The following is a 23,191-nucleotide window of genomic DNA, read 5'->3' on the forward strand; positions in this document are numbered from 1 at the left end:
GCTCCCCACAGGGTTCTACCCGACTGCGGGGAAATCGGAAGCGCAACCCCTTCCGAACCCCCCAACCGACTTGTCACCGCGCTCTCTGTATATCCGATACCTCCAACCCCAATCATGCCATTGGCACAGATTTTGCGGGGGCATCCTTGAATAAGCGTCATGTTTTTTGGTCAGATCTGGTTGGATGACAGACTGAAAAGTCCCGTCGGATCACCGGGGTATATAACAGTCTCGTGGATTTTCAATAATCACATACTCCTGTATTACTGAAATCCTCTCTCCTTCTTTCTGTATTTTCGAGTCGCACTTGGACATCTCGTATCGCAATAAACTGATTTACGCGCAAAAATGGCGACGCACCGTTTCGATCCTACCTTCACCGACAATGTCATCAATGCGATGGGTCCCAAAACCACCCCGCGCATGCGTAAGCTCATGGCTGGCCTGATCAGACACATGCACGACTTTGCGCGCGAGGAGGAGCTCACAGTCGACGAGTGGATGGCCGGCGTGCAGATGCTCAATTGGGCGGGACGGATGAGCGACGACAAGCGGAACGAGGGACAGTTAGTTTGCGATGTACTAGGACTGGAATCGTAAGCCAAAGTGTTGTTTGCGAAAAAGATTCAGCAGCTAACGAATGTTCGTTTCACAATAGTCTCGTTGACGAAATCACCTTCACTCTCGCCGAAGAAGCACAAGATGCGCCCACAGCCACGGCCATCCTGGGCCCGTTCTTCCGCGCTGATACACCGTATCGTGAGAACGGCGAGGATATCGTCAAGACGAAACCGGCTGATGGTGAGATGACCTTCATGCACGGTCGTGTCATAGACTTCCAGACCAAGAAGCCTCTTGTCGGTGCGACGGTTGAGGTGTGGCAGGCTTCTACGAACGGGTTATATGAGCAGCAGGACCCCGACCAAGTTGAGTTCAATCTGCGCGGCAAGTTCAAGACGGATGAGGATGGAAAGTACGCGTTTTACTGCCTGCGTCCGACGCCGTATCCTGTTCCGAACGATGGTCCTGCTGGCAAGCTTCTTGAGTTGATGGATCGTCACCCTTTCCGTCCTGCGCACATTCACATTCTTGTAAGTTTTACCCTGGTATTTTTGATGTCGGGGTTGTTGAGGCGGAAGCTAATATCTTGCCCAGGCTACCTATGATAACTACCGTCCTTTGACAACACAGATCTTCGACCGCAAGGATAAGTACCTTGACAATGACTCTGTGTTCGCTGTCAAGGATTCGCTTGTTGTGGACTTTGTGCCGCGCAAGGATGATCCTCAAGCTGCCATTGAGCTCGAATACGATGTTAAACTGGTCAAGTTCGAGCCTAGTGCCGATGGCGGCGCATGGGCGAGCAGCAGGATTTAAGTAGCAATTTGTGATTCTTGATGTACTTTACGATAGCGGCATTAAATATAACCAAGATAACCAAAAAGATTGACTGGCATGTTCATTATTCTCTTCTAAATAGAGTCTCTTTCAAGCATTCACAACATTCGCAAATTTGGCAATTAACCCACCCACCTCATCAGCAGCCTCAATACAATGCCAATGCCCGACTCCCTTCAACACCTCCAATGACTTTTGCTTGCTGGAGACATGATCAAAGATATACTGGCACCCCTCCATAGAAGCAGACTTATCCTCCTCACCCGCAATAAGCAGGAAAGGCGCGTTAACAGCAGCATAGTCCGCGGGTTTGGCGGCAGCAATAGCGCGACACAGTGCAGCATAACCCTTCGGATCCTGTCCCAGAATCAACTCCCGGATGAAAGCCTTTTGAAGCGGGGTGCTGCGTGAGCCGACAGCTCCAAAGGGAATGGTATTTGCCATTGGCTCGATTCCAGCTGCAGAGGATTTAGCACATTTGTATGGAAATCCGAGAAAGAAAAAAAACCGCATAAAACAGAATCACTCAATCAGGTAGACTACAATAAGAAAGAACTTACACTCAAGAACAGTCTCCGATCTCTTATTCATGACCGTCACCAACGTATCTGACGGGTGAGTCGGCCCAATGGCTACAACGCCCTGTACGTGGTCGGGATACCGTGCGCCTAGCTCTGTCACTACGAGTCCGCCCATTGAATGGCCGACTACGACGGCCTTGGGGACATGCAGCGAGTCCAGAACGCCGATGACGTCCTCTGCGATACCGGGGATCGTGACTGTGTCATTGGTGTATGGGGAGCGGGCGGCGCCGTATGTGTCGATTGTGATACAGCGGTGAAGTTTTGTAAGATGTGGGATTACTGGGTAATAGTAGTTTTGTGAAGAGCCTAGCCCGTGAATGAAGATGAAGGTTAGGCCGGTTGGGGTTGGAGGGCCGGCGGGGTGGGAGTCGGCATAGTAGAGACGGTGGTCATTTGCTTGGACGAACGGCATTGTGGGTTGGGAGTCCGATGGGGATGTGCTTTCAAGACAGTGTATGAAGGAATGGGGGAATGAAGGAATAGAGAAGCGGACAAGCCTGGAGACCTATGTTGTATACAAATGATAAGTGTAACGTCATTCCCGATAAGATTCTGGCTACAATAATAAAATATACAAGTGTACACAGTGTTCTGAATCCTCCAAACCGTTTCTGGTCATTCCGTCGGAACAATTCAGCTCTCAGTTCTTACTCCAAAATATCCGAACCGAAATGGCTTCGTGTATCCGAAATGGGCGGATATCACCCGACTGTCGGACCGGACCCGATTTCCATTGTGCCAAGGCTTCCCTGGCAATATACGAATAGGGACTCCAAAGCTGGAAGACTTGCGACAAACTGCTGCTGAAGCGATTTACCAAGTTCAAATGAAATCATTGAGAGAGGTTTTTATTCAGTTCGTCAAAAGGGTCACCGCTTCCGTGTGCAAATGCTTCTTCAATCCAATCCGCAGTCTCGTCTCGAAATGAATCTCCAAAAGAAGACGCCAATGTGGGTCTACTGCACGGTCGATCAGACAAATAAGGCTGTAAACAGGATGCTTCCTTGGGTGGAGAATGATCTTTCGTTCCGGGACTATTCGTTTGTGTAATAATAGCTGCTTCAGCTTCAAGGAAATCGGCGGGGTCGTACTGGAAAGATTCCCCAAAAGATGATTCTAGCTTGAGCACAGCCGGGGGAGGTTGTAGGTAGGATGATTCATTGGGTATAGAGGGGTTCTTCGTTTCTTCGTCAGTCGCTAGCGTGGTAGCAGCCGCCTGGGCTTTTTTCATAACTTCTTCATCGTCGAACGCCGAGCAGTCCGAGAACTCATCCTCATCCTTGAATGAAGTACGGGTCGCGGTGCCGATATCCTGACCTTCAAGCTCTTTCAGAACGCCTACATCTTGAAGCTCAAATAGGTCATTTTCCAATTCCTCATCCAGGTCGTCAAAGGCATCCGATTCAGCTTCCGTATCTCCACCCTCGCTCCCCAAATTGTCATCATGTGATTCGATCTCCGTAACTGTAGGCGCAGGCTCCGGTATAGCAGGTGACTGCCGCTTGCCAGCCCCTAGGAACATTGACAGCAGCGGTTGACTCGATGGGACGCGTGCTGCATTGGGATCCGGGATGCCGCGACGCTTCCGCTCTTCACGGGCCTGCGCCTCCTGCTCGGCTTTCCGTTTCTTGTTGGCAATTCGCTTCTTTTCCTTCTCACGTAGTTTCTTTGCTTTCTTTTCTCGCTCCTCCTCGCGATCTAGCCGTGCGATCTGGGATGCGGTGAACTGAAATCGTTGGTTGCTGCGCTGGTACCGGCGTTTAACGGTCTTGGATTTCTCCAAGATGATGCGACGCGGCTCATCCGGCATAGTGGGGGCAACCGTGGCAGCGACTGCCTGCTGCTTGTACGATCATGGGGATGGAGGGCTGTGGTGAGTTGTATCAGAAAAGGTTGGAAGTCGCGATGTTTCTTTTTTGGTTGGCGGTGATACGTTGTGCCGACCGCGGGAAGTCAACATATTACCAAATTGGTACACTCTTTCCGAGGTTCTATTATTGATCTATATTCAGTGTGTTTTTTGGATGCTTGGAATTTGATTCCTTAATTCTATTTGTATGCTAGGATTTTGCTGATTCGGGTACGTCATTTAGATCTTGCAGTCACGGACGGGATCCCAGCAGACGGGCTCGTACGTGTTGAGCTTCAGGCTGGCCATGTCCTCATCCGACAGTGTGAAGTCGAAGACCTGCGAGTTCTCTAGAATGCGAGACTCGGTCACCGACTTAGGCAGGGGCACATATCCCTTCTGCAAACTCCAGCGGACCAAAATCTGAGCCTCGGTCTTACCGTGCTTCTTAGCTAGGTTCTGCAGAACAGGCTCCTTCATGCGGGTCGCTTGCACGAGGGGAGAGTATGCCTCGACAACGATGTTGCGCTTCTGCAGCCATTCCGCGATATCATCGCGTGGGCACCACGGGTGGATCTCGTACTGACCGACAGTGATTTGTCCGCCCGCTCCGCTCTTGATGTACTCTTCCAACTCCTCGAGGTGCTGGATAGCAAAGTTGGACACACCTAGCGAGCGGACATGACCTGCCTTTTGGGCCTCCACGAGTGCGCGCCATGTGCCAAGGCGGTCCTCCTTACCGCCATAGGGTGCGTGAATCAATAGACTGATAGCCACAGTGTTAGTTCGGTAATTCGCTTTGTTTTCCGGAGAAGGAGGTCCTCACAGGTCAATGTAGCCAAGGTTTGCCGCAGCGATGCTTTCCTCAATGGCCTTCTTTGCCTTTTCGTATCCCATGGATTTGGAGGGCACCTTGCTAGTATAGAAGATCTGCGAGCGCTCAAGTCCAGACGCACGGATGGCGGCGGCACTTTCCAGTTCATTTCCGTAAACTTTAGCGCTATCGACCTGTAATAGGATGGTTAAAATCTAGAACACCTGCTGCTAGGATTCTGCAACTGCTTACATGACGGTATCCGAGCTCAATGGCCTTGCGAGTCACTTTCTCGGTGACATCGGAGGGACTGGTCAAGAATCAGTCAACATAATCTGGCGCGGGGGCTTGATACACCGAGAATCATACGTTTGGTAAACCTAATGCAGAAGATAGGTGTCAGTCATGGATATCAGAACTCCAAGGGTCAATCTACTCACTCCGAATCCAACGACGGGGATTTCGTAGCCCGAGACCAACTTGTAGGTAGACTGCAGCGAAAGAGGAGCCATGATGTGCGAATATTTTGATGGTTGAAAAGAACAAGAAGGTAAATGAGGGGGGCTACATTAATAGATAAAAGGTTTGGACATCCACGGACCACCTCGGTCTAGTAATTTCCGCCCGTTTCTTGGAGCTTGACGCCATCTAAGTGGGGATATACCACATCGGGGACTAGATGTGGCTATATCAATGGCTGATCAATGCGACGTGGGGCTCATATGAGTAACTTGACGGATATAAGGGACTTAGTACCCAGGAATTAAGAATTGTCCTTTGAGTCTGCCCTGATAGGACAATTGGAGATCGGATTGGACTTTCCCTGGAGACTTTCTAGCTTTGACGTCAACTTTGCCCCAATCTGATCTGATTAGGGTTTGGTCTTATCGATAAGAAATGGTTGCGGAATATCCATGGATGGCGGTGCAAGGTAATATTCATACTTGATATCATATATTTTAGCAGCTTAGAAGATCAGGAATTTCCTATTTTCCTTATTTTCTAACAGCCCATCAAACACTAAAATGAATCTCCCGGAATGAGCGCATCAGCAGAGCAAGTGATATCTTGCAGGATGGCCCGGCGGTAATAAACGGCAGTATTATATAGTGGGGTTGAGTTTGGCAAGTTCAACATCGTCAATGCTCTCAAGTTAGGTTGATTTGCTCGAATATCCCCTTGAATAGGAGCATTCCAAAGCTATTAGGGGCTTAATCTGTTTTTATACAGTCCTGTCATTCCTCCAATTTGCGCATTTCCTTGGCAACATATGACGACATCGCAATAACAACATCTAACTCTCCTTCATCGCATTTTACCTTCCCAAACCCTCGGTCTATAACCGTGCAATATCACCGCAGAAATGCGTTGTATCAAGAACAAGATCGAGCACAATGGCTCTGGAGCGGTTACATTGTGCCCAGACGAACCAGAAGACATGGTATCGAAGCCCTCACTTCCAGTCTCAGCACCCCGCACTCATCTAACATGCAATCCGATAAATCCAGTGGCACGCATACAACCTGATCCGACCAGGCGATATCCTCCGAGCCAGTGCAATTCGTCGAGTTACCACAGTTCAAGATACCGGGTCCACGAGCTCGTCGCGGGTCCACCTGAACCTCGTAATTCGCGTGAAGAATCTTGACTTTGATCCGCAGAGCTCCCAGCTCCATGTATCAGGACAAATTATGAACGAAACACCGCACACCAAAATTGGACAATTCCATACACTTGATCTAGAGTTGAACCGCAATTTCACGTTAGAGAAAGAGGTCGGGTCAGATGGAGAAGGTGTCGGGTGGGACAGTATTGCAATTGAGTCACTCAAGGACGCTGTGGATGAGGGCGGGAAGCGCCGTGCGGAGGCTGTCGCAGTAGTTATGCAGGAAGGACTGGCTCATATCTGCTTTATTGGCCAATTCCAGACAATATTGAAGCAAAAGATCGAGATGTCTGTGCCGCGGAAACGGCAGGGGGGAGGGGATCATGATAAAGTGAGTTTCTGCTGTTGTGTTATTGTTTTTATTGGCAAGGTTCAAAACTTACACTGCATTTCCAGGGAATGAGCAAGTTTTTCAAAGTCACACTCGAGACGCTCCTTCGACAAATGGAGTTCAATACCAGTCTTACCTCAGGCGCCAACAACGAAGCTGTGCGGCCCGTGCTTCTCGCCTCGCCCGGGTTTGTGGCCTCTGGCTTCCAAAAATACATCCAATCCGAGGCATCAACAACGACTCCTGGACTCAAGCGACTTCTTCCTAGTCTCGTGGTTGTGCACTCCGCATCCGGTTACACGAATTCACTATCAGAGGTCCTGCAGTCACCTGCAGTTAAGACCATCCTGGCTGATACTAAGTATGCTCGTGAGACCAAGCTGATGGACGACTTCCTAGAACAACTGCGCAAGGAGACCAACAAAGCAACCTATGGTCCTCGCGAGGTTGAGCACGCAGTTGAACAAGGTGCTGTCGGCCGAGGTGGCGGCGTGCTCATTGTTTCGAACCGCTTGTTTCGATCCCAAGATATCGCTGAGCGTAAACGGTGGGTGTCGCTTGTGGATCGTGTCCGTGATGTTGAGGGTGGTGATGTGCGAATTCTCAGCTCAGATCATGAAAGTGGGAAACGTCTGGAGGGGCTGGGTGGCATCGCCGCGCTTTTGACATTCCCTCTTATTGAGCCTGACCTTGACTCCGATGCAGAATAGACGGGCCATTCAACGAACCATGGAAAAATACAAAGATTTATTATAAGATATAGCATACTCAAAGCATGCAATAATCAGATGAACAGCATTCCTCTATTGAGACTTTCTCAAGAAATCCAATCCAAAATTGGTCAGACTGTAGATGATTTCATAAACAGCAAGAACGGTATCAAGGTCTTGATCAGCTTGTGTAATAAATTAAGAGAACGAAGTCAAGACTCAAAGTTTCGATTTAAATCTTTGCCCGTGACCTAACTAGAAGCCAAGTGTGGGATGACCTTCCAAGGTCCAACACGTTCGAACCTTGGAAACAGGCTATATAATATATGGCAAGAATTCAAAACAGTGCTAGACCATAACTTCGGAAATGGCGCAGAACTGATATTCCATTGCGGAACCCATGTCCCCTGTCTATATAGACAACACATCAAAAGAACTGGTTCAAAGTCTCCGAGATGTCTATTGGTCCCCTGTCTTTCATGACTGCTCGCTTGGCAGGGCGATCTCCTCGTTCGGTTGGTTCACTCCGCTTCTTCTCCCTTGCACGTTTCTTCTTCTCGATATCAAGTTTTTGCTTCACAGGATCTCGAGTAAACAGTACAATTGATTTTGCATTATAGCGAGAGCGAACAATAACCCTGTCTCTTCTGCTGTGGTCGGCAGTTGGTAGTTTGAACTCCAAAATCGAGAGATTCGTGGGTAGGGATGATGGCCTTTTTGACTCCTCGACTCCGGATGTTTGGAGGCTAGACTGGTACACATGAAGCAAGGACAAGAGATTATCATCGATTGTCTTTGTAGTTCCATGGGTTTCCCAAAACCAATCGAGTCTGCAGGCCGACCATCCCTTTATGGGAATGATATTATTTGCGGGCCTATCGTAACTTTGAATCTTCTCAGTGATCATCTTACACTCGTACGCCACAACTAGCTGTAGCTCTGGCAGTTCACGTAGAGCTTCCAGTGTCGCAATTGTGATTTCGCGTTGGTGGTAAAACCTAAGAATGCGGAGGTGTTGGAGTGCGTTGGATTCAATCCAACCACGCACAAACCCATCTTGCAAAGGCATACCGTCGTTGCTGGCACGCACTGGTTCCACCGGGGCGAGATTCAACGAATATGGCTCACTGTAAACGTCCAGAGCAACCAAATTCTTGATGTCTGGTATAGTAGCCAGGTCTGTGGCAGTGCAGTAGGTAGTTGCAATCGTCAAGATTGCACGCCAGCGAAAGTCATCGCTATTAAGAATACCCATGTAGTCTCTTAATGGCGTTTTAGGACAGCCAGCATTGAGGCAGTAGTAAGGACTAACCTCATGGAATTGTTCAGGATAAACTCTGGTCATTATTTTCCACATGTGCATTGTCTGCTTGTTGCTGTGTAGGCGGTCAGGTTCGAAAAAAAAAAAAAAAAAAAAACAGAGTTGAGACCTCTAATTATGACTTACCACCTTTTTAGGGCATCCCAGAGGTATTTTGCCAAATACCAGGAAATATATTCAAACAGCTCGGGCTTCAGTGCCGACTGGTCCTGCAGCAGTGCTTTCATTGCTGCATGCTTGAGTGATCCAGATCCTCGATCATTGGTTGTCTCCCATCCATAGGGTAGAAAGGGAATCTCATGATACCATGTGGGACCGAGACGTACAAACCCGGGGGGCTGGTTGTCTTCAAGGATGATGGACATCACGGAATGGAATCATGGTCAGAATCAGCGGGGATTCAGTGAGTGTTGCAGTGTGGCGTTCTGGCAATACCCATGAGTGAGATTATAGGGAAGGCTGGGGTCTTCCGAAAAATCAGAAATCAAATGTTTGAAGTTGGGCGCGTGTTTGAAGTCGAAGCGCGACTGGTTTGATAGCCGCACGTGACCCTGTCTTATACAGACCGTTGTAGATAGATCTACAGGTTTTTAGGAGCAAGTGGGATTTTGGTTTCCCCCATAAAATTCTCGCAAACTTCAAAGGAACCTGCCCATGATTTCTTCGGCTCCCTATCTCTGTTTCATCGCACCTTAATCATGTCTGCTCCTACCTTTCTAGCTAAGCATCCTGCTTATCTCCGTTACATTCGTGAAGTTGCTTCTGGGGAACTTGTGATGCTGGAATATGAAAGGGTAGGTGACTTCATTCGAGCGGCCCTTGAGAAATGAGAGTTATGCAGAGGAAGTATACAATGTCTGATCAATATCCTATACAATATAAGATGAGAAGAACTGTGTGATTTTCCACGTTGGCGAGCAATACCGTCGTTACGCAGGGTGCCCTGCCAGCGATGTGAGTGGACCAGGCCCTAGACGCATGATACATTACCACCAATCTATCATGAATCCATAGAGGATTGTTTCGCTTACTGTGCCTAGCATCCTTACCTGACTGCAGAATTAAAGTAGCATGTTGGCCGTCACAGTGAAGACCTGGAAGTTGCCGATGGTGTTATAGGTCGGATCACTTACATTGAACTGCAGAAAGTTCAAGGTAAGCTGAATAGTCTGACTTTCCATATATATGCCCTATTGACAAAATATTTAGCTTGGTACAATTCTCTTTTTGCTTCGGTCGCCGATCCGACCCCGTCGTCCCCCTCCCCCTCGGTCACGGTTTCTAATGGCATGTCCAATCGCAATTCAACCTAAAATACCGATAGCAATGTTGACTAAAAGGTCAATTACAATGCTTGAAGAGTACAGGGTAGATTGTTTACATTGTTTACATTGTATACATTGTATAGACTGGAGGTGGGGCTAGAAGTAGGGCTGCGGGAAAGTGGATTAATGCATTAATCTATTCGTCCGCCTCCAATGATCGCCCACCTTTTTGGACCTCCCGAATTCCCGTCCACTCTATATTAAAGTTGTTTGGGTCTTTTTTTTGTATAAAACAGGCTATAATCAGGGAAACATCTATGTAAATACGTAGAGACTTAATATGAAAACAATATTTTAATAACATATTATTAAAGTGTTAATAACACCTTAATAACATGTTATCCACAGTTGTACCATATTCAGCACTCATATCGGGTTAGTCTGCTTTGCATTTCTCTTTCTTTCCCAAAGGACTTTTTGTTCATTTATATCCATGGTATGAGGAACCGTTGCAGAGAAAGAAAAATTTCAGATTTGATTGGTAGCTCAAGATGAAGTGATATAGTGGACAAGGTCGAGATCAAGACCTGTGACAAGGACCTCATTCTCTAGCAAGTAGTTCGGGTTTACAGCATGGAGGATCTCTACCTAAAAAGAGCAAGTAAATTTTAAAACGTATCATTAGCTTCCAATTTTCTTGTACGATGGGGTTCGGCTTTGAGAACCCAGTGAGCATATCAAAATCAACAGGCGCGCACTAGCTAGGATAGCGACATTCATCGCCATACTTAAAAGCCCAGACTATCTCCATGGCCTCCATGTCTCTATGCACACATACCTCAGCTCTCATTCCTGCGTGCATACCGACTATACGAACGGATTTTATACCCCTTCCAGTAGAGCAAATAAGGGACAGGCAAAAACAAAAATGAAATCCCACCCAAGAGAGTCAACGTCCATCCAACTCCAAGTCTCTTATACATCGGTTCCGCAGCAATCCTCATACCACCAGCACAAACAAGCCGCATCAACTGAAGAGATGAGAGGGCGCTTGCGGCATATGCCTCAAACGCATCGGCAACGTACTGGTATCCCGAGACGAAAAGACAGATCGTCCCAAAACCAAAGAATACCGAAGCGACAAGCGGACTCCAATACGAGATTTCGATTTTAGCCGTCCAGCCCATCCAGAACAGCGAGATGGGGACGAAAGGCGCACCGAACAAAGCCATATACAGACTGATCTCCGGGTCCGGGCGTTGCTGGCCCCTCTCACGGCTGCGGTAGATTTCTCTACGGAGGAGCCACATCGAAACCGGGATCACCAGTGCAGAAAAAAGAACTCCGACCTCAATGCCCAGGAATGCGATGGAGGTGGAGGTCGGGCTGAACCCGTTTGCTAGCTCATAGATGAAGACATAGCCCGCGATGAATGCGTAGAGGATCATGAAGAGGAGGGAGAGGGAGAACGCATGGATCAAGATGATCGGTTCAGTCACAAAAAGCTGAAATGGTCGGTATAGCGAGGCACGCAAGCGATGGGTGAAGGTGGCTTTTCTGAACTCTAGTGGAGACCGGTACCGGTCGTCGCCTGTCAGGCGGCGGAGCTCTTTCGCTTTCCAGTACAGAAGGACCGGGCTGTATGTCTCGGGCAGGAGGAGCACAACCGGGATCAGGACGAGTCCTGCCAGGATGATGGTCATCCAGTCCACCCAGCGCCAGCTTACCGAATGTGCATTGACGGCGAATGATCCTGGAATTGGTCCCACCAATGGGCCCGTGAAGATGATGATCGCAAAGATCGGGAAGGCGTAAACTCTTTCAATGCGTGACCAGACGTCCACGAGGGATGCCGCTGATAGAACCGCCGGGGCAGACCCAAAGAATCCAGCTAAACCGCGGCAAACAATTCGCTGCGTCACTGTTTTGGAAAGCCCGGCGCCCATGTCGAACAACATGAACCCGATAATGGTGGGGATGTACACGGGGTTGCGTCCAAGGACTTCTGAAATAGGTGCTGTAACCACTGCGCCTAGTCCAGTACCCATCAGAAACACAGCTGGATGATCTCGGTTAGTCCGGTCAGAATATATTCAAAGTGTTGACCACATACCAGTCGGTAACGCCTGAATCACAGGAGTGGTACCATACACTTTTTTGGTGGTTGTGTAGGCAGTGGCATCGATTGCGGATGACCAGAAGATCACAAATCCAGTGAGTGAAGTGAGAATAGTCGTAAGCATTCGACGCCTGAGTGTCCAGTTATGAGGATCCATTGTGTCACAGTCACCTTCAAATGTGACGATGATGACTTTGTTCCTTTTTACCGACTCAACATCAGTCTCACTATCCGTTGCATAGTCAGCTGGCCAGGATCTTTCAACACCAGTCACCATGATATCAGCCGTGTTTCCCAGTGTCTCTTCCGCATTGATGGTATGCGGATCGGTTGAGATTTCCGGGTCCATCTCCGCGCCCTCGATATCTCCTTCCCGCCCCAGATGTGACCCAGCGGTATGGCGAGGTTGAAGGGAGGGCCCAGATATAAAAGTGCGATGGCCGTGTTCCCTCCTTCGTTCGGCAGCCCAGTCATCGGCTGGCTCGCGAGGATACGAGTGGATTTCTCCATCGTGGTAATCGTAGCGACCCTCATGGGTCCAGACATCACCGGGCTTCTCATGTTTTGTGACAAATTGTTGCTGGATCTTTCTGCGGATCCTGCGGTGCTGGAGAATTGACTGCATTTTGCTTGATTCGGAGATATACGATTCCGGATCGCATCCGCGCTTGTTACTCGAGTGTTCAAATCAGTTGAAGAGCTTCTATCTCCTCGGAGGCTCCTTGGGAGGCAAAAATGACATAGGACAGTGCCCTTGAGGATATGAAATCCGTACAGCGCCACACCCATATCACTCGGTCAGCTCTCCCGCTAATGACGGATTCCATATCAAGTTGAACAGTCGAAACATGTCTAGTTCACGGAGAGCTTGTAGCCTGCTGATCTTGATGTTGACCAATAACGAAGGTACCTGGGATTTTCCCATGTTGCTACACCAGAAGTACATATGTTGTGCAAATGCCCAGTGCAGTTACCTAGGTAATTGTCTACGATGATGTCAGAAAGACCGATACGTATCGTCATTGAGCTAATTTGCACTCCATTTTCAAAAGATAAACAGTGATAGATCACAGATTCATAAGAATTAATCACAAATAGTGCACCAACCACCCAAATATTCACTAGAACACCGAGGCTGGAGTTACATACAGGGTAATTCGTTAAACACAGCATGCTTCATTGAAAGCTAGACAAGCATCGTTCCTCGTCTTCATTTCCAAGTGCAATTACATCACGTAAAGGATGTCGGTATCTGTAGGGGTTGTCAGAATTTGATTGTGACTAAATACCTAATCCCGGGAATTCTTACCTAAGGGGTGGCTGCAGCTCAGCTGTGGCTTCTGGGAATATTTGGTCGCAAGCTCATCACGAATGCTGTTCAAAAGCTGGACATAACTCTGCTGAGGGTTCTTCCGAAGCGCGGCAATGAAAGCCCAGGACATAGCACCAGTGGCCTGGCCGGCAATCTGGGCATCCTGACTGGTTTGGTCATCCTTACTGCCAGACCACATGATGACATCCGCGGGGCTAGTCTTAGTCTGCTTGTTGCGTTCATACACTTCGTCACCCTTGGTGGCCTTCTTTATGAAACCCATGGCGGTGGACATCATACTGCCCATGTCGCCACGCGCGTATGCTGACACCACACCAAGCAGCCCTTGTCCAGCCTCCTTGGCCAGGTTAGGCTCCTTGAGCACACCGGAGGTGGAGTAGACGTAGGGGAGATCCAGGGCAGATCCAGAGTGGCAGGAGTCGAAGATCGCAGTAAGCCGGACTCCCGGTTGTAGCGTCCGCACCATGATACGGTGCATCTCATCATCAACAATGTGTCCTGCAACCCGGAAGTCCACCGGGTAGATAACTTCATCATACCCATCATCTTCATCGCCGTCCAAGTCAGGTGTCTGACCGCCGTGGCCTGGATTCTTATTAGTCACCGTCATAGAAGTGATCGAGGACTGATTACTAACCAGAGTAGTGGAAGAACAACGAGTCATTGGGACGCGCATCCTTGACCAGCCAGTGCATAGCCCGAAGAATGTTTGCCTTGGTCGGCTGGCTCATCGGATTTTGCTGGTCATCAGTCAAGAGAACCATGTCCTCGCGAGCATAACCAAAGTTTTGGTTCAAGTAGGTTGACATGTTCTTGACATCGTTGATACATCCGCGCAGCTGACCCTTCTGACCGAAGTAATTGATACCAATCAACAAGGCCTTTCTCTTGCCCGTGCAACGGGAATATTGGAAGCTATAGCCCTGGGGAGCGCCGTGACCGAAGGAGACAGGGTTGCTGGGAGGGGGAGCCGGACCGCCGCTTTGACCGTAGGCTAGATTTGCGCATTATTAGTTTTCACTGCTGAAGATGCGGTTCGTTGGAAAATGCTGGACAGACCTGGTCTTCCTTGCATTTGTTGCCCAGAGGGCGGACGCTGATTGTACCCGGACGGCGGAGCCTGGAAAGGATTGATACATGTCAATCTCGTGTATACTCGACGCAAGACTCATCAGGACATACATTGTAACTTTGCTGGGGAGCATGCCCGCCGTAGGGCTGGTGAGATGGCTGGGATGAATGGCTATAACCGTACGGGTTGGATTGCTGCGGTGGCTGCTGGTGCGGCTGCTGGTGGTAGGACTGGCCGGGATAGCCGCCATAGGATGGCTGCTGCTGGTGATTCATTTGTCTACAATCAAATCGTTGTCAGACTCTCTGGGTACATTGTCAATAGAGCCAAGGGATAAGCAAGCATACGGGTACTGCTGTTGCGGGGGGGTATGACGGCTGCTGCGGGGGGATATCCCGGAGCGCCCGAGTAGGGTGGATAGTAAGACATTCAAAGAAATTCTCCAAGTCCACCCAGAGAATCAAGCAAACTGCGAAAAATGTAGAGGACAGAACGCGATGTTGAATGTGGAGAAGGGAAGATTCAAGGCAAAACAGATCGGAAATACGGCGGGCGCCAAGCCTTTGAAGAGTGCGAGGTCAACTTTTGGACAAATGTCCAAAGAATAAGATCAAATCAAAGAGTTTGTTTTGGATGATTTGGGGAATTAAAAGAAAGAGAGATCTTTTGGAGGGGATCGTCAGACTGGATCCTTTGCCACTTACACTATAAGAGAGTTCGCGTCCACTTATTTCCTTATAAGGCTGTTCCGGATTGACAATACTTTGACAATAAAAAAAATTCCAGGGAAGAGGGGGAAATAGAAAGAGAAAAAAAGGAAAATCTATCAAAAAACTAGTGAAGATCAACGTAATACGGACTGACTTTTATATATCTGACATGGATTCATCGGCAGCCCCGATCAACCCCTGGAAGCCCAAAACCCCTCTGCATCCATTGGGCTTCACTAACATCGATGAAGATTACTAACTTAATTTCATATGAAAATTGCAGGATAAATAAGGAACATAGTTCATACATACGATATACAACGTAGATTGCCGTTCTGCACGTCATACACCTTCAGGAGATTCAATAGCACTGTCTTGGCGTCGAAAATGGGCCAATGAGATGTAAAATCGGTTACAGATCGGGAATATAGCTTCGTACTTACGGAGTACGGAGTACGGAGTGAATAAACATGGATTCTAAATAAAAACAAAGGAAAAAAGCAAATATACACGCTACGGAGTACTCCGTGTGTCTCCATTGTCGAATATGCTCGGACCAGCTCGGCCTTAGAAATTTTGATATATCACATGCAATCAAGTTGGAATACTTTGATGAGGACTATGTTTTATATTGTATGTACTTGGAAAGACTGTGTTGTTAAGTCGGGTTATCTCTAGCAACTCGTCTTCTATTCTCCCTGTACTTCATATTCAATATTCATCTCACAAACATCGCCTTTGAAGCCACCAAGGCCAGAGCAGAGTTCGCTTCAACCGCTTCGGGGCCTTCAATGATGCAGATGTTCTTCTTTTTTGGGGGGAATATCATCGAGCATTATCCAATTCTGGTCAAACTCGTTTATCCTCGTCGGGGCATACCGCGGCCGCGGCCTCGGAGGGCGCGCTGGGCAGCACCTGGCGGCATACCGCGCTGCTGACCAGGTTGGGCAGACTCCTCATTCTCTGTTGATGAGAAAATATGGGTTAGTCATGATGTGAAGGATAGAAAATGGAAAAAAGAAAAAGTTAACAGGTCACTTACTTATCGTTTCGTCCACACTCAAGATCAAGCAAGAGGCTTCCACTGCGGCCTGGATAGCATTGACCTTAACCAGACTGGGCTCCCAAACAAAGGCCACCATGTTGTCACGGACGCCCTCGTTGTCGAAGTCAACACCAGCCCAGGTGTTACCCTTGCGGTGCTCCACACGCAGGCGGTTCAGAATATCTGTAGCGTCGAAACCAGCGTTATCACACAACTGGCGGGGAATAACTTCCAGAGCCTTGGCGAATGCCTTGACGACGGCCTGCTGCTTGTGTGGGACGTTACGGTCGGCAAACCCGTGCATGTAGCTAGACAACTCCATCTCAGTAGCACCACCGCCAGCAACGATGGTTGTGTTGCGCAGAGCGCGCTTAACGATCATGATAGCATCGTGCAGACTACGCTCCACCTCGGCAATGAATTGCTCAGCGCCACCACGCAGCACAAGAGTGCAAGTCTTAGCGCGAGGGCAGTCGGAAAACAGGTTGAAGCGCTCTCCACCAATCTGGCGCTCCTCGAACGCACCACAGGTACCCAGGTGGCGCTCCTGAATATCAGTGCAAGTCGATTGGGTTGCGGCTCCGGTAGCCTGGCAAACACGGTCCATGTCGTCGGAGGCCACACGGCCAGCACAGAAGATGTCTCGGTCTGCGAAGTACCTGCAAATCAAATCATTAGTGTCTAGACATATACCCCATAGCAAAGAGCAAGCACGTACTGTGTGGCAAGATCACCAATAGGCAGCTTGCTAAGCACGACCTTCGCTCCTGTCTTGTAGATAGCCTCAAGCTTGTTGAAAATGATCTGCCACTCAGCATCGACAATAGCCTGGTATTCCGAGACCTGCTCAACACGGACTTCCGCATTGTCCTTCTCACTCTTAAGTTCCAACTCGACGTTCAAGCACACGATACCAGGGTTCTCGAAGTGTTTGGGCTGCTGCTCGAAACCGGCGTAGGAGAAAGTCTTCTTGAAGGCGACACCGTCGACGAAAAGTGAATCCTGGAGACCACCACCGGTAACCTTCTTGACACCAATCAACCTCTCGTTGAGGTCATCCTGGTCCAGCGAAAGTACCGCATCCACAACCACTGGGATACCATATCGTCAGCCTTTGGTCAAATTTGGAATCATTAAGTAGGGGATTCTCACTCTTTGTGAAGAAGTCCGAATTGCGCTTGATAAGCTTGCTGTTCATGGCTGTTGCGGCTAACCGTCTTAGTGTCTCGACCTTCTTCTCCTGGCTGACTGAAGCATCCATCATATCCACTGCAATCTCCTTAACCTTGTTGACTGCCATGGCGCTTGCCCTCCGCAGACCCTTAATGATGGTCTGCGAGCTGACACCCTGCTCAACGAGGTCTCGCACCTCCTTCAGAATCTCACCAGCCAGGACAACCACGGAGGTTGTTCCGTCACCGACTTCGGCATCTTGGGACCGAGCGATATCCGTGAGAATGCGGGCGGCGGGGTGCACAATATCCAGAAGCTACCAAATAAACGAAAGTCAGAATCACCATCTCCCTTCGGCGTTATATTTGCGTCAATAATAAGACGCACCTTCATCACTGTGGCTCCATCGTTTGTAATGGTCTGTCTGCCATTGGCATCCACAAGCAGGAGATCACCACCGTAGGGGCCGAGAGTGCTCTTGACTGTTCCTTGCACTGCGACACAGGCGTTGATGTTGGAGATAATCTGTCCCTTTCCTTGAGAAGCATCGGTGCCTGTAGATTGCGAAGCAGCATTAGTTAGCATATGTCACAGAATCCCACCAACAAAACTGCCCGCACTGGAGACAACACATACCCTCTTTCAACACGACAATCGTGGGGGTTTGGCCGTTGAAGGCCATGATTAGATCGGTATTCGGACACGAAACCGTTCAATAAAAAAGTAAAAGAAATAAGAAAAGGGGTATGTTGAGTTGAAAGGTCGGAGGGGTTGATCTGCCAAAATTTCCCAGAGCTCCTGTTCCCCAAAAACCCCCCAGTCGCGCAAGGCGGTGACCAATCAGGGCTCTTCAACCCTACGTATTTAAAGAGATGTACAACATTTTACATTGAATAAAGAGTTTTTATGATATATATTGAGATGCCCCATTCGAATAATATACCAAAAAAAAAGCGTAGTGTATGTAGCATAAACCGTCGTTTCACTGTCCACGGCACAATAGTGGTGGAGTATCAGCGGTATCTCAGCCCGATGCCTCAACGCCAATAGAACAATATAACAATAGAAAAAAAGAAAGAAAAGTAAGGTTAAGACAAAATAATCCCGAAATGAAGAAACGCCCCCGAAATGAGAAACCGAGAGATGAAAAGTTGAGGCTTGTTCACGTAAAGTCATAATTCCCATCCGAGGGACTTCCATACTCGAACTTAGCAAGTAATTCAGCATCATGCTGTAATTCGTGTGGGGGTGGGTTCACAAGTCCAAGCACGTCTTGTCGAAAGGGATCCGAGCCGTCATCTACCATCATTTGATAGGCATTGCTGGCTGTGTGGTAGCGCATTGCATCGTCAAAGCTTGACATGCCAATATTGTGCGATCCCGAGCCGAACTGGGCCGCCATAGGGTTCTGCTGTTGATAGCGTCGTAGCTGTTGGTGTAGTTGCATAATCTGAGGATCGAGAGGCATGGGCGCGAACCCAGCCATGGGGTGGACTGTACCGGGCATGGCTGAAGGAATAGGTTGGTGCATAAGAGGGTTGTAACTGGGAGGCTCATCGGGTGCTTCATCCATTGCCTGCGGGACATTGTCCGGTTCCTTCGGGGGTTGTTCCATTGTGCTATCCATGTCCATGCCAGACATTGTTTCCGAGGGCGATTTATCATCCTCTTTGCTCCCTGGTATGGGGGGCGCCTTAAGAGTTTCTTTGCATTGTGGACAGTCTCGAATCACGCGATTGACAGTCTCTTTGATTCGTACCCAATGGTATTTGATCGCAATAGCTGCCGTAGTTTTGTTGATTCCGGCATGCTGCTTGAGATGAACTTCTTGGGCGATATCGTACTGCTGCTGCGGGTCTGACACCACCTCTTTATCCTTCAGCATCAGCCTCTCGGGCTCTCCATCCTCCCCGCCAAGAAGTTTATAATGAGTCGCCGCACTGCGAAGTCGACTCTTTTCGGCCCGATCAGCACCACGAGGATACTTTCCGTGCTTCAAATAATAACGGATTTTTTCAAAGCGATCCTGGGATACAGAGTCCTCGCCATCCAAACTGAGGCCTCTGCCGTAGATGATTGCATCGACAAACTCGCCAGGTTGGGATTTGATACTGCCTCCACCAGGGACTCGGCCAATCCGTTTGAAGCCAAGGGAATCCCACAGGCGACATGATGCAACGTTGGACTCATAAACCAAGTTGAAGACTGCATATGTATATCCCTAGCAAACATTAATACACAGCCCGTTTGACGATCATGATGAACTCACTAGTCGAGGTGCCCACTCCAGATAGGATTCGCCCATCAATCTACCCACGCCCTTGTTTCGAGCAGCATCAGTGACAATGAAAGTGCCATTGCAGACATGACTACTACGACCAGGGTAATTGGGCCGAATGTGAAAGCCACCTAGACAGATTTTGTTCCAATTGGCTCCAGCGCGGTCCATCGCATGTGTCTGCTCTGCACTCTCGATGTCGCCAGTAAGCATAACCACACCAAAGTTCGAAAACCAATATCGTCCGAACTGAGCCAGTGGAATAGGCTCTGTCATAGCATATGTATCTCCCTTTTCGATCTCCTTGTTGAATTGATCAGAGAGATACTTCATCAGAGCCCGGGGTACTTCCTCTGCTGAAGCAAAAGGGACCAGGGTCGCAACCGTAACCCGATCTCGCAAAGTTACTTGTCGCGGAGCCAGAGCAAGCGGATAATCTAGTTCAGGGCCCGATTGAACGAGCTCTGAATCTCCATGAACTTCAGACATGGTAAGGTGGCCCTCTGGAGGTTGCTAATCACACGACTATTTGATATGTTAGTGGGATACATTCTATTCCAGAGTATCTTTGCATCACAAAACCTCATAGGTGAATACAAAAATAACAAGAAAACAATGGCTACGAGGAACGGGATTCAACAGGGGGTCTGTTCACTGACATTCTGGACTGGTTCTAGAAGGGAGCCCTCAATCGCACTTCGAGGACCGCGTGAGTATTCTCGAGTCCGGAATGGCCGCAACGCAAGTCGAGAAGTCGTGATCACTTGCTGACTCATCATATATAATTAGATAAGCCATTTTCTTAACATTGATGCCTGGTTTATCAGGCTTCAATATAGGCACACCCCCTATGACAATACAGAACACCATGAAATTAATGCCTAAGGCATGGGTTCACCCTCAGGTCTTCCACGGGGTCCACCGCCAGCTGTGGTCTGCCCTAATTATCCCAATCTGGCTACTAGTACTATATAGGAGATAATTAAAAGCTTGGTGGATGGCCGACAGAATTACGTAGATTATACCTCGGGTATATCAGGGAATGTGGATTCTGACCGCACGGCAGAAACCAAAAGGTGAGAACGAAGGTGTTATTGAATATGAAGTATATAACTATGTTTACTTCACTCACTGTCCATATCATCATCTCCCACAGCATTGAAGAAGCGATAAAAATATAGGGAACACTATTTGTTACATGTAAATGACTATTCCATACGGGACATTCTACCCAGCAAACTCTCTACTTAGTTCCAAGTTTGCAAAGTATCTTGTATAACTTGAGCACATCGTTCTCTCATTTGACTAATTCATTCACTTCGCCAACTCTCTCGTTACCTCTCCTTTTTACACTTAATACTACCCTTTACACCTTTACCTTGCTTAAATCTACTATTTCCGGCTATCCGAACCTTCATCACATTGACCTATGCTACTTTGAAGCATTGACTCCCAAGCTAAGGCTAACCACATCAACCTTTCACCTTTACCATCTGATTGTACTAATTGCAAATATCAGATAAATACCTAATTTATTTACTGTCCAGACTTTCACTCCCATCTCTACCTACCATCGCAGGTGCTTCTTTGCACATCCGGTTTCTCTGCATTAGTCCACATCATCTATTATCTACAAAGCTTTTATACCTTTTACCATTCCATTGTGACCTCACTGATCACTACAGGTAAGGTATCACTGAATGACACCTTTGATACTTCAATCTCCATTCTTACATTGTGCTCATGTTCACCTTACATCTAGTTATCTTGTGACAAACTGCAACTTCATATTTGCTGACTCCTATATCTCCAACCTAGACTTCTCACACCTTGAACTATCTATCAATGTAGTTTTTATCCACCAGGGATATGTCTAGTTGTCTGAGCTCTTGACTAAACAAGCACAGATTCTTCAATCAACTGCACAATCCATCCAGTCAAGCCAAAGCCAAGATGCCGACATCTGCACCTAAGGAAGCCAAAATGGCCTGCTACCCTTCAGATGAAGCAGCGTTCATTGAGCAGCAAGAAATCCTTCGAGACCGCTGCTCCGAAGTCCTCGCCGACCATCTCAAGTCCAATCCCGATGTTGTGTGGACCCCCAAAGACAGCTATGGAAGGTACCCCACCACCAAGAAAGAAGAGGCACAGCTGAAATTGGTCCTGGATCTCGAATTCAACGAGGAAAGCGGCCAATGGGAGTTTCCTCCAGCCAACAACCGACTGTCAGATGAATTAGTTTATCTGGCAGTCAAGTTCATGAACTCTCGCCACCGAGCACGACTATACCCATACGATTTCGATGCCATGGGCCATATTAACACTCAACGCGTATCATCGGGACCTGCTCCCATCATCTGGGCTCACGGCTTACCTTTCTTCCCAGTATACAAAGGCTATTACATCCTGTGTGGACGCGAAAACGCAAACAGCATCGGCTGGCTGATCCACGAGAAAACCAAAGATATCATGCAATCCAACCCGATCTGGTCTATCGGGGCAGTCATCGCACCTGATTCTGCCGTGAAGGCTCCTCACACTATCACCCGTCAGATGACACAGCACAAGCCTAGTGGTATCGAGAGTGAATTGCAGTACAGGAGCAAAGCCTGGACGCGCGATTTCGTGGCTGTTGACCACCATCTCTGTGCTGTTCTCCCGAATCCGGAAGTTGATGGGATTGAGATCTGCCCTCTGTGGAAACTCTGGGGTTATAACGTTCGTTGTGGACCTATGAAGCGTGGAGTGAAACCGACTACCATTCCGAAGGAATTCTTTACCAGCCATGGTATCAAAAGATTTGACTACGAGGCTCTCTCTAGGCCATACAGCAACCGCCTGTTGAACGAGGATGACGAGCTAGATGGGGAAACGGACTCAGATGGCGAGTTTCAGGTGGAAGGACTCGCTGGAAGGAGTGGTGAAATTGCTAGCAGTGGCAATCAATCCATGATGGCTCAGTCTGCGTCCCAAGTTGATGTGGATATGGATATTGTTAGCCCAGTGGAGGTTCCAGCGCAGGTCCCAGCGCAAGGTCCAGAGCGGATCACAGAAAAGGTTCCGGAAGATGTCAAGGGAGAGGTCACAGAAGAGGTCACAGAAGAGGTCACAGAAGAGGTCACAGAAGAGGTCACAGAAGAGGTCACAGAAGAGGTCACAGAAGAGGTCACAGAAGAGGTCACAGAAGAGGTCACAGAAGAGGTCACAGAAGAGGCCACAGAAGAGGCCACAGAAGAGGCCACAGAAGAGGCCATGGAAAATGCCACGGAAGAGGCCGCGAAAGAGGTGGGAAAAGAGTCCCCAAGAGAGATCTCCAAAGACCCCAAAATTGCTCCTTCAGAATACGAGGTGCCAAAAATTGCTGAAGGTCCGACATATTAATCAGATGTTGATGAGACTGGCGTCTACAAGAGTCCAGCACTAGCAGAAGCTCGTGTACAGGATGGGGGAGACTTCAAAACCGAAAAGCGAAGAAAAAAAAAATATGGAAATGGAGAGAGAAATAAAATCTACATTACTTCCA

General features: G+C 48.4%; 12 protein-coding genes across 12 annotated transcripts; 4 read left to right on the plus strand and 8 right to left on the minus strand.

The window, feature by feature from the left end:
* Positions 1–348: 348 nt before the first annotated feature.
* N7487_004376 (intradiol ring-cleavage dioxygenase) lies at positions 349–1,377 on the plus strand (the record flags this gene model as incomplete). The annotated part of the gene is made up of 3 exons (XM_056872123.1): positions 349–596; positions 659–1,091; positions 1,156–1,377. 3 exons carry the CDS (start codon positions 349–351, stop codon positions 1,375–1,377), a joined length of 903 nt encoding a protein of 300 aa, XP_056729843.1.
* Positions 1,378–1,488: 111 nt separating this feature from the next.
* N7487_004377 (alpha/beta fold hydrolase) lies at positions 1,489–2,394 on the minus strand (the record flags this gene model as incomplete). The annotated part of the gene is made up of 2 exons (XM_056872124.1): positions 1,489–1,856; positions 1,959–2,394. The coding sequence occupies 2 exons, from the start codon at positions 2,392–2,394 to the stop codon at positions 1,489–1,491; spliced, it is 804 nt and encodes a 267-aa protein (XP_056729844.1).
* A 420-nt stretch (positions 2,395–2,814) lies between these two features.
* Positions 2,815–3,792, minus strand: N7487_004378 (uncharacterized protein; the record flags this gene model as incomplete). Its single annotated transcript, XM_056872125.1, has 1 exon — positions 2,815–3,792. The coding sequence occupies one exon, from the start codon at positions 3,790–3,792 to the stop codon at positions 2,815–2,817; it is 978 nt and encodes a 325-aa protein (XP_056729845.1).
* A 279-nt stretch (positions 3,793–4,071) lies between these two features.
* Positions 4,072–5,157, minus strand: N7487_004379 (aldo/keto reductase family protein; the record flags this gene model as incomplete). The annotated part of the gene is made up of 5 exons (XM_056872126.1): positions 4,072–4,597; positions 4,658–4,839; positions 4,898–4,955; positions 5,015–5,025; positions 5,086–5,157. 5 exons carry the CDS (start codon positions 5,155–5,157, stop codon positions 4,072–4,074), a joined length of 849 nt encoding a protein of 282 aa, XP_056729846.1.
* Positions 5,158–6,008: 851 nt separating this feature from the next.
* On the plus strand, positions 6,009–7,352 carry N7487_004380 (putative translation factor pelota; the record flags this gene model as incomplete). Its single annotated transcript, XM_056872127.1, has 3 exons — positions 6,009–6,086; positions 6,154–6,642; positions 6,708–7,352. 3 exons carry the CDS (start codon positions 6,009–6,011, stop codon positions 7,350–7,352), a joined length of 1,212 nt encoding a protein of 403 aa, XP_056729847.1.
* A 427-nt stretch (positions 7,353–7,779) lies between these two features.
* On the minus strand, positions 7,780–9,038 carry N7487_004381 (uncharacterized protein; the record flags this gene model as incomplete). The annotated part of the gene is made up of 2 exons (XM_056872128.1): positions 7,780–8,728; positions 8,800–9,038. 2 exons carry the CDS (start codon positions 9,036–9,038, stop codon positions 7,780–7,782), a joined length of 1,188 nt encoding a protein of 395 aa, XP_056729848.1.
* A 333-nt stretch (positions 9,039–9,371) lies between these two features.
* On the plus strand, positions 9,372–9,986 carry N7487_004382 (uncharacterized protein; the record flags this gene model as incomplete). Its single annotated transcript, XM_056872129.1, has 4 exons — positions 9,372–9,467; positions 9,565–9,627; positions 9,744–9,828; positions 9,883–9,986. The coding sequence occupies 4 exons, from the start codon at positions 9,372–9,374 to the stop codon at positions 9,984–9,986; spliced, it is 348 nt and encodes a 115-aa protein (XP_056729849.1).
* A 791-nt stretch (positions 9,987–10,777) lies between these two features.
* N7487_004383 (uncharacterized protein) lies at positions 10,778–12,682 on the minus strand (the record flags this gene model as incomplete). The annotated part of the gene is made up of 2 exons (XM_056872130.1): positions 10,778–11,997; positions 12,052–12,682. 2 exons carry the CDS (start codon positions 12,680–12,682, stop codon positions 10,778–10,780), a joined length of 1,851 nt encoding a protein of 616 aa, XP_056729850.1.
* Positions 12,683–13,283: 601 nt separating this feature from the next.
* N7487_004384 (uncharacterized protein) lies at positions 13,284–14,737 on the minus strand (the record flags this gene model as incomplete). Its single annotated transcript, XM_056872131.1, has 5 exons — positions 13,284–13,309; positions 13,367–13,975; positions 14,028–14,384; positions 14,450–14,510; positions 14,573–14,737. The coding sequence occupies 5 exons, from the start codon at positions 14,735–14,737 to the stop codon at positions 13,284–13,286; spliced, it is 1,218 nt and encodes a 405-aa protein (XP_056729851.1).
* A 1,051-nt stretch (positions 14,738–15,788) lies between these two features.
* N7487_004385 (chaperonin-containing T-complex subunit CCT7) lies at positions 15,789–18,157 on the minus strand. Its single transcript, XM_056872132.1, has 6 exons — positions 18,027–18,157; positions 17,778–17,944; positions 17,370–17,706; positions 16,936–17,308; positions 16,215–16,876; positions 15,789–16,135 (listed from the first exon to the last, which is right to left on the minus strand). Exons 1-6 carry the CDS (start codon positions 18,070–18,072, stop codon positions 16,032–16,034), a joined length of 1,689 nt encoding a protein of 562 aa, XP_056729852.1. The 5' UTR covers positions 18,073–18,157; the 3' UTR covers positions 15,789–16,031.
* A 395-nt stretch (positions 18,158–18,552) lies between these two features.
* N7487_004386 (putative histone acetyltransferase Spt10) lies at positions 18,553–20,157 on the minus strand (the record flags this gene model as incomplete). Its single annotated transcript, XM_056872133.1, has 2 exons — positions 18,553–19,611; positions 19,660–20,157. 2 exons carry the CDS (start codon positions 20,155–20,157, stop codon positions 18,553–18,555), a joined length of 1,557 nt encoding a protein of 518 aa, XP_056729853.1.
* A 1,464-nt stretch (positions 20,158–21,621) lies between these two features.
* Positions 21,622–23,049, plus strand: N7487_004387 (uncharacterized protein; the record flags this gene model as incomplete). Its single annotated transcript, XM_056872134.1, has 1 exon — positions 21,622–23,049. One exon carries the CDS (start codon positions 21,622–21,624, stop codon positions 23,047–23,049), a length of 1,428 nt encoding a protein of 475 aa, XP_056729854.1.
* Positions 23,050–23,191: the final 142 nt, after the last annotated feature.

This window comes from Penicillium crustosum (assembly GCF_028827405.1).
Source record: "Penicillium crustosum strain IBT 35664 chromosome Unknown utg000002l_segment0_segment0, whole genome shotgun sequence".
Lineage (NCBI taxonomy): Eukaryota > Fungi > Ascomycota > Eurotiomycetes > Eurotiales > Aspergillaceae > Penicillium > Penicillium crustosum.